The following is a 9,743-nucleotide window of genomic DNA, read 5'->3' on the forward strand; positions in this document are numbered from 1 at the left end:
TGTTGGGAATCCGAAGCTTTTGCTCATCTCCCGACAGACAGAAATCTCCTTGCTGTCAGGGAGACAATACAAAAAGTCTTCTTCTCCACTGCCATTGAATATTAACGCCCCCTTTGGATACTTCAGTTTTTGGGCGTAGCGCTGGGCCTCTTGCTCTTCTTTTTCTGATAGTTTTTTCCCCGAAGCATGACGAACAATATAATCACGGACTTTGGAGGATACTTCGGGGGCAATGACACCGATTTCTTCAACAAAAGTTGGCTCTGTTATTTTTTCTTCCTCAGTTTCCAAGGATTTTATCTTCGCGGGCTCTGAGGACCCAGCTTCGGCTTCAGTTTCTTGCTCTGGAGCTTTAGTATCAGAAATTTCAGTTTTCGCTTCGGGAATGGCAGTAGTCTTCTTCGGAGGTGTGCTTGAAGATTTAATTGTTTCCAGTACATCTAGCACATTTGCCATTCTCTTTCTTTTCGGAGTCACTGCTGGCACTTTTTGATTTTTTACTGTCTCAATATTTGCTGCAGGACTCAAAACTTCTGATGTTTTTTCTTCAGTTGGCTTTTTCACTTCTTCCATTTTTTCTGTGGATGGCGCTTCGGCCATCTCTTTGGTTTCTGGTAGCAAAATCTTCGGTTCTTTCAATTCTATCCTTGTTGGCGCTTCGGCCATTTCTGCAACTTCTGGCAGCAAGGTTGATTTGATTGGCTTTTCAGCCTCGGTGGCCGAAGAAGTTTCTCCGGTGAACTCGGGCACCGAAGCTGGTTCAATATAGCGCGGCCGATGTGTGAAGACCTTTATCCTTTTTCTTTTCGGTTCTGGCTCGCTAGGAGCAGTTGCAGCTTCTTCTTTTGCAGAGGTTGTGTTTTTTCTCTTCTGCCCTCGAATGGGGTAACGATAGTCAGGGTAGACGAACCCGATTGCATCAAACACCCGATTCAGCCTCTTCTTTTTTCGGCCTCCGAAGGCTGCTGACAGTGCAGTATCTTCGGCCTTCGAATAAGCCCCAAGCAGTTCATCACTTAAATTTTCAATGCTTTTTAACCAGTCATCATCTGGCTCAACGAATTTATTTCCGAACTTAAAAGTATACTTCAGCCTGATAAGTCTACCTTCGTCGGCCTCTTTTATGGTTTCTTGCGGCATTTCCCATTTCTCCGCGAGCGGCCATACCCTGAAGGCAATATGCTCTTGTACTAAATCTCTAGTTCCAATAAAAGAACAGATAACGCCGAAGGCTCTCTGGCATTCTTCGGCAGCTTCATTCATTTCAACCTTCGGTCTCCGAAGGCCGAAGCTTTGCCAAATAGGGCGCATAATTATACCTTTGATATCTTCTCGTACTGTCAGGTCATTCTTCACATAAAACCATTCTGTCATCCAGTCGCCGGGCCACCTCTTCCGAAAGGTTGGCACGGGACAGCTTGACCAGGACCGAGAAACGAAGCTGTAGCAGCCAAAATTATTGTGATACTGTTCCTTACCCCAAGGTTTTGTTTCGTATGATAATTCGTGTATATTGCAGAAACTTTTTGCATCAGGCTTCAGACCTTGGCTTCTCACGGCCCACACGAAGATATTCAGCCTTATGATTGCCTCAGGGGTAAGTTGGTGAAGATAGACTTTGAATATTTTCAGCACCTCTACAATGAAGCTGCTCAGGGGAAATCTTAGTCCAGCTTTCAAAAAGCTTCGGTACACTACGACTTCATTCTCTTCAGGGTGTGGACAAGTCTTCTCCCCTTCGTCGGCCCTCACAACGGACAAATCCCGGAAATACCTTCCTCTCATGTTGACAAGATGATTCTCTTTGATAGTTGATTTACCATAAACTGAATGGCTTGGTCGCCAGGGACGATCTTCGGAGTCTTCACCACCGCTGTCCACATCATAACTGTCGCTGTCACCAGAATCCTCAGACAAACCTTCTAGAATCTCCTTGGTGATTTTTTCTGTGTTGGTCTTCGACATTGCTATAAGAAACCCCAGATTTTTCTCTTCATCGAGACTTAGCTTCATCTCGGTAGCAGCCTTTTTATCTTCAGACATCTTCGGGAATACTAAAAAACTGTTTTCAATGCCGAAGCTTCAAAACTTAAAAGCTCAGCAAATCTTGGTGCGCAAAAGCTAAAAATTGAGTGAGCGGGAGCAGATGGCAAGAAAGCGTGCCAAATGAGTTTGCGGTATGATCTTATTTATACGCCCAGTGCGTTGAAAGTGGAAAGACCCCGCTTGTCAGTGAATGTTGCTATTCTAGCAAAGGGAAGGTGTTTTTTCGGACCTTCGGCGTAAAGCCTTCGTCCATGTCGCAATCTAAATTTATTATTTTAAACAAATTAATATTGCGAGGGGCTACTGTTGGGGGCCTTCGGCTTACGAAGGTCCTCAAAAACAGGATTTAACAGTATTTCTGGAGTATAATGTGTGAGCAGGTATCTTCGGACTCAAGTCGGTATCGCGACAGAAGAAGACCAGAATAATACGAAGGTCGATACAGCGCCGAAGATGTGAGCAGGAAAGCTTCGGCGTGGTAGCAGAAAATGAAACCGACTTAGAGATGAAAAGGCTATTCAGACCTCGATAGACTACTATAGAATTATTATCAAATGTAAAGGGTATGAATGTAATTTTGTATGGGCTGTGTCCCGTGCCTATAAATAGGTGAACAGTACCCCCGTACTGTTCACGCTGATTTGGCATTCGCTTTTGCGTCACGCTTGTACTTTCATCTCCTTCAAGTTGAAGGTACATTTGTAATCCAACGTTATTTCTGTTTATACATGATAGTAATATATAATTGTTTATGTTGTCCTTTATATTCCTTACAATTCATCCTTCGTCATTGTATAATGTATTTATGAAGGTACGCCCTTCATAACCTTCGTCCGAAAACCATTATATCCTAAGGGGAATAATGCTTCGAAGGACGAAGGACTTTACCGATTAACATTTTCTATGTTGCCTTGTTCTTGACTCATAGCATTTGAGAACAAGTCCCCAACAACATCCTTTCCAATCTAAAGCAAACAATGAAATTATAAGAATATAATAAATGTACAGGACCACTAGCAAATGAGAATTAGAAACTTTGAAGGATGGATGAAAAAATTACAAGTTCAGTGTGAAGAGGCAGACTTGCTGGGATAGCTCTAGTGTTGCCTTGACAGCGCTGCACTGCTAGGGACGCATTAGTAGGGTTGCCTTGAGATAGCTGCACTACTGGGGTTGTATTGGTCGTCTTGCTAGAGGGCTGCATTGTTGGGGTACCATTGATAGGGTTGCCTTTAGATTTTTGTACTGCAGGGGTAACACTAACATGATTGCTGCCAAGCAAGTTTTCACCCTCATCAGAGATTTCATCCTCCACATAAGCTTCATCTTCATGAAACTGAGCAATATTATGTGTTTGATCAATATGTTGTCCAGACCTCGTGTGCTAAAATAAATATGAGGGTAATAAGTAATAAATATTCCATAGATTTTAAAATGACTCTAAGATGTTCAGCTACTTTACCGTATGGTGTCGTGTATTAGAACCATCATGCGAGATGATTTCCACATCTCTCATTTCATGAGCCATCCTTTGCTCCTGCATTTTCTCCTCCATTTCTGCTATGCGTTGTTCTAGAGCAGCTTTCTCATGTTCAGCCTTTTTGCATTCTCAGATAAATTTCTTTGTGTCCTTGGACGCAAATTATGACCTTCAGTTGCAGCACTGGTGTTGTGAGTTATCTACAAGAATGAAACATGGTGTAAGTACTTTTTCTTGAGAAATGGAAGAAAGATAAGTTGTGAAAAACACGTGACATATTTGCCCTACAATGTCTCCATGGATTACCAAGGGAAAAACAAGTTGGTTTTTAGCCTAACTGATCCAAAATTATGCACAGCACAAGGTGCTCCAATTAGAATTCATATTGAACCTTTATAATTGGGACTAGGAAAGCATATTAAAATTAGTAGCCCAGGTATGCCACGGGGCTGCACAATCTGTGGCCGGGGCGGCACCAGCCAGGAAGCCACGGCCTCTCGTGGGCAGCAAATTGGAGAGGCCAGATCCTGCTCGGGCGGGCAACCACAGAAGCAGCCACAAATTTCATGTCGTCCAAGTCAAAACATTCCAGCACAAATTGGAGCTGGTTTCCTGAATTTGTTCAGAACAGAACAGAATGTGTTCAGAACAGAACTGGATGGTCATATGTTTTTTGTACAACCACAAATTTCAGAACAGAATGATTGCTCTCATTCTGTTTCAGAACAGAAATGGAAATCCCTTCTGTGTTCAGCCACAAATTTCAGAACAGAACAGAATGTGTTCAGAACAGAACAGAACAAAATGAGAACACAGTCCAGTCCTTCTAGCTGTATAATGAATTCGACCAATGTAAACTAAACATAGTCCAGTCCAACCCACTGTATGCTTAATTTTATTGCTAATAATTCCAGATAATAGCACAGCAGATAGTAATGAAAATTTGAGTTCTAGCAGTGATAATAATTCTAGCACTCCCATTGATGAGGGTAATGTTCAAGAAATTATTGCAGGTAAGCTATAGTTGTTTTGGTAATTTGACAGTAATATATATCATGCATTTTTGTCATTGTACCCCAGATAATGGGTGATCCCTCTACTATTTTGTATATGTACATTTATTTTTAGATTGTTGTTTTTTCACTGAAACTCAATGCTACCCTGATAATCTTGTTATCTAGATAAACTTGACAATGTAACAAAGTTTGATTGCAATGATTACTCTTTATTACACATCTTACTTCTATAATATTGACTGCTTGCTGCCATTTAATATATCACAGTTGGAAGAAAGCATAGATATTTTGACTGTCTCAACTGAACAGGAGAGGGAATCCTTTGCGCAGAAACTTAGTGAGGTTGAACTAAGCTTGCTTTTAGTCTTAGTTGATGATTAAGTCTTATGCTGAAGTAGTGAAGCTGTTTATACCCTTTACCATATTTTGACTGTCTCAACTGAACAGGAGAGGGAATCCTTTAGCCTTGGACAACATAAGGCCATTGGTGATCCGATTCTTTTCAGGTAACTAACTGTTTATACCCTTTACCTTTAGTTCATATGGGTCAATGACTGAGATTGTTTTGTTTTCCCTTTACCCAGATTGAGTGAATTAAAAGCCCGACCAGCTGCCTGTGAAAATGCTCGATTGTATCTTGATGAGCTGCAAAAGGTATCAATAAGAGAACCTAATAACGATTTCACTGGGCCCAAAATTTGATCTCAACCTCACAGCCTGACAGGGCAACTTCTAAGGCATATAGATCAACTAGTGGGGCATTTTATTGATTAGGAGAAAGATGGACAGCATTGATGCAACATTGCATCATGATTTAATAAATAAAACTTGGGATATAAAAATTAAATATATAAACTGGAGCATATAAAAAATACCTTTATCCTTTTCTTAGGTTGACCCTGGTGCTGCTGCATATCACTCAAAGTTGGGATATTAAGAGCATCTAGCCGTCTTTTGTTGCCTGCGATGGTTGCAAGTCGCTGCATCTCATACATGTTGACCATAGCTTCGTTATGCTTTCTTCTTTCGTTTGCCATTTTTTCTTCTACAGAGAATAAAGAAATTAGCAACTCCTTGAAAAGAAGTACTCAATACATACCAGCTACTTTGCAGAAATGAAGAAAAGAACTTACTTTGCAGATTTTGTTTTAGATGTTTTAGGATCAACTAGGTAACCATCTATGTCTCTTCTAACAGCAGGGACAATCCCATTAACAATATCAATAGTCACATTGCCATTTAGATCAACTAGTGGGGCAAAAAACTGATTATCATTATCTATGTGCTCGTTCTCCAAATTATCCAGGTCATACACATCTCTTGCTTTAGATTGAACAACAGCAGCCCACTCAATATCAATTGGATCAGGAACATAGTATACTTGGACTGCTTGTGATGCTAGAATGAAAGGCTCATCTGATAATTTTTCACCTGTATTGAACAAGTGCTTAAAATTGACAGATGTGATACCTAACTGGTCAGTTTTCACCCACTTGTTCTGCACACGGTTGTCAACCCAATCACATTTGAAAAGCACGACCGTACCTTTGTGGTTATAGTTTAGTTCAACAATTTCATTGATAATACCAAAATAGGTCTTATTTCCTATTATGACATTATCATTATTACCCCTGTCAAAGCTTGTTGACTCTGCAACTACAACAACCCCACTATTTTGAATAGATCTACCCTCATCATAGGAGTGTGTGTGGAAATTGAATCCATTTATGGTATAGCTATTATACTTGTGTGCAACCATCATTGGTGCCTTGGCTAAAATTTTAATCTCGTCTGATGCTTCTTCACACGTTTCTTCCACCTGAATTTGAAATGCTACCGTTAAAGTATATGTGAATTCCATCTCAAATAAATCTATTAAGTTTATTTCTTACTTACATGCAACCTAAGCCACTCATGAAAGGATTGATGTTGTATGTGGTTGATATCTCGTTTATTTTGAAGACCATTTGAGGATAGATAGTGAGCATGCTTGCTGTAAAGGTCATTTTATCACTTCAACATGCAAAAGGTAGTGATCATGTGATGAGAAGATATATACTTATATAGATAACTTACTCCAAGTAAGGCCCTATATTGTAATAGTTGAACAAAACATATCTGTGGGCTTGTAGCCATGTCTTGTGGTCTAAAGTAACTATGCATTTTCCAGACAATCCACGACCAATTATATGGAAGAAAGGAGTTGTACTACAATCTTCATCATTAGCATCAAGATGGTTCAATTGAGACTCGCCATGTAAATAGCGAGCACAAAATGTAAGGCATTCAGTAAACATAGACCACTCCATGATTGATCCTTCACAATGACTTTTTGTATGAACAGAACCCTTCAATCTCATTAGATACCTATGCACATAAATAAAAGGATCATTGATAACATTATAGCATAGCGTACATGATTTTTATTCGCTATGCTACAATATGCATATGAAAGTACCTCTCTATCGGCCACATGCTTCGAAAATGGGCTGGACCTGCTATTTTTGCTTGAGCGGGAAGATGTACCATCAAGTGTACCATAATATCAAAAAAAGAAGGCAGGAATATAGTCTCAAGAAAGCTTAGAGTTTCAGCTGTATCAGCCTCAAGACTTTTCATGTCACTTATTCGAATGACTGGTGCAGAAAGTTTCTTGAAAAAATTAGATATACGGATCACTCCAGCACTGACTATTGTAGGCAATATTTTTCTAACAGCAAGTGGCAGCAAGTGTTGTAGAATAATGTGGCACTCATGACTCTTAAGTCCAATTATTTTCCTCTCATTGACATGTACATTATGTCGTATATCAGCTGCATAACCATCAGGAAACTTCACCCCTTTTAGTACTTGGCAAAATAATTTCCTCTCGGCAGGACTCATTGAGTAAGGTGCTGGTGGTAAATAAAGTTGGTCTTCTACTTCAATAGGGTGAAGATCACTTCTAATACCTAGGGCTTGAAGGTCCAACCGAGAATTCAAGTTATCCTTTGATTTCCCATCTGTGCCCAGGAATGTATTAAGTAAGCTTTCACTCACATTTTTCCCTATGTGCATGATGTCAAAATTATGTCTCAACAATAAATCTTTCCAGTATGGTAGTTGAAACCAAATAGATCTCCTTTTGAGAATGACTAATGGTTCCCCTTTCTTGCGTCTCTTGTTTGCCGGTTTCTTTCTAGATGGATCCTTGCCAAAAGTTTGATTAAGATCTTTAGTGCACTCTAAAATTTGTTCTCCAGAAAGCGGAGTAGGTGCTGGCCTAAACTCAGTTTTACCAAATCTATCAATGTCAAACCTAAATGGATGGTCATCAAGCAAGAATCTACGATGATCCATATAGCAATTCTTGCTGCCATTACTAAGTCTAAGTGAACAAGTGTGGTAGTTGCAATCAGGACATGCTGCTTCACCAGATGTGACAGATCCAGATGTGTATCCTAGACCTGGGAAATCAGTAATAGTCCATAATAGTGCAGCTCGCAACTTGAAGAATTCACCCTTTGAAGCATCATAAGTTCTAGCTTTTGACGAACATATCTAGCAGATCATCAACAAGGGGTTGAAAATAGACATCCATGTCACTACCAGGTCCATTTTGACCAGGAATCAACAAAGAAAGGATGAAATTTGACTGCTTCATGCACATTGAAGGTGGAAAGTTGTACGGAATACAAATACCAGGGCAAACACTATAGATAACATTCATGGACCTAAATGGATTAAAGCCATCAGTTGCAAATGCAAGGCGAATATTACGGCTATCTGCAGCAAACTCTGGATGTTTGTTGTCGAAGTCCTGCCATAGGGGTGAATCTGCTGGATGTCTAAGTAAACCATCTTTTTTCGACCTTCAGCATGCCATCGTGTTAGATTTGCTATTTTGGAGGTCAAAAATAACCTTTGGAGCATTTTCTTTATTGGGAAGTATCGAAGAACCTTCTTTGGAACCTTATACACATGTTTCCCATCTAGACTCTTCTTTATTGATTTCCATCGTGAAACCTTACATTTTGGACATGAATTCAGATCTAAATTCTCCTTCCAATAGAGAATGCAATCATTTTCGCATGAATGAATACTTATATACCCAATTCCTACGGTTTTCACCAATTTCTTAGCTTCATAAAAAATTTTCGGGAGTGCTGAACCCTCAGGGAGTGCATCATTAAGTAAATCAAGTAGTAAGTTAAAAGATATATCAGTCCATCCTCCGAGGAGTTTGATGTGGAGTAATCTAATCAGGAAACGTAGCTGCGTATATTTCTTGCAGTTTGGATATAACTCTTTGCTATTTTCTGCAACCAACTTTTGAATAGCAACTAGCTCCTCACAGGGGTTAACAAAAGAGCTTGTATCCTCAAAATCTCCTCTATCATCTAAACCAGTAGCTAAGTCTCTAAGCAAATCAGAAATGTCATCATCTTCATTAGGTTCCTCCATAACCTCATTGTAATCATAGTTTCCATGATTCACAACAGAGCTAGTCTCCCCATGCAAGTTCCATATCGTGTACCCTTTTAGAAACCCATCGCATATTAAGTGCTCACGTATTTCACTTGCCTCTTTCCAAAACGAGTTAACACACTTTCTACAAGGGCATAAAATCTTGTTCCCTACAACCGAATTTCTAAATGCAAAAGCCAAGAAGCTGTTTACACCTTGTAAATATGTCTTGCCGTGCCTACATGCATCATTATTTTCATTCTTAGGTTAAATTCCATTTAAGCTATAGATATCACATTTATATTTGTGTTATAATGGATTTGTACCTAGCATCATCATTGATCCATGTCTTATCCACCACGGTTTAGGACTACTTCTTAGAAACTCAGTGACTGCAACATCAAAGTTATAGAAAAAATATATTTCAGGTTATCAACTCACAATTAACTGCCTCCTTCTCCACTAATTTACATTTAAACACTGTAGCTTAATTTAGAGTTGTATGTGTGGATTACTATTGAAGTTTTACATGAACTAAAAGGTTAGGAGACATAAAACTTACCTGGGATCGGACGACAGTACCGTAGGCCTGCTCGCGCACGCGCACAGCCGTGGCCGCGCCGGCCGGCGCTTCTCCGCCGGACTCGTAGCAGTGCGCGCGGTCGGCCTTGCTCCTCTGGAGTAGCAGTGGGGCACGTCAACTTAGCAAAAAAACAAAGGAAGAAGCTAGCTAGCAGGGCGCGCGCACGTACGGT

At 40.0% G+C, this 9,743-nt stretch overlaps 1 protein-coding gene across 1 annotated transcript; it reads right to left on the minus strand.

The window, feature by feature from the left end:
* Positions 1-3,003: 3,003 nt before the first annotated feature.
* LOC118472149 (uncharacterized) lies at positions 3,004-9,316 on the minus strand. Its single transcript, XM_035959860.1, has 4 exons — positions 7,001-9,316; positions 5,418-6,909; positions 3,509-3,726; positions 3,004-3,430 (listed from the first exon to the last, which is right to left on the minus strand). Exons 1-2 carry the CDS (start codon positions 7,879-7,881, stop codon positions 6,615-6,617), a joined length of 1,176 nt encoding a protein of 391 aa, XP_035815753.1. The 5' UTR covers positions 7,882-9,316; the 3' UTR covers positions 3,004-3,430; positions 3,509-3,726; positions 5,418-6,614.
* Positions 9,317-9,743: the final 427 nt, after the last annotated feature.

Source organism: Zea mays, chromosome 6 (genome assembly GCF_902167145.1).
Source record: "Zea mays cultivar B73 chromosome 6, Zm-B73-REFERENCE-NAM-5.0, whole genome shotgun sequence".
In the NCBI taxonomy this organism is placed as follows: domain Eukaryota; kingdom Viridiplantae; phylum Streptophyta; class Magnoliopsida; order Poales; family Poaceae; genus Zea; species Zea mays.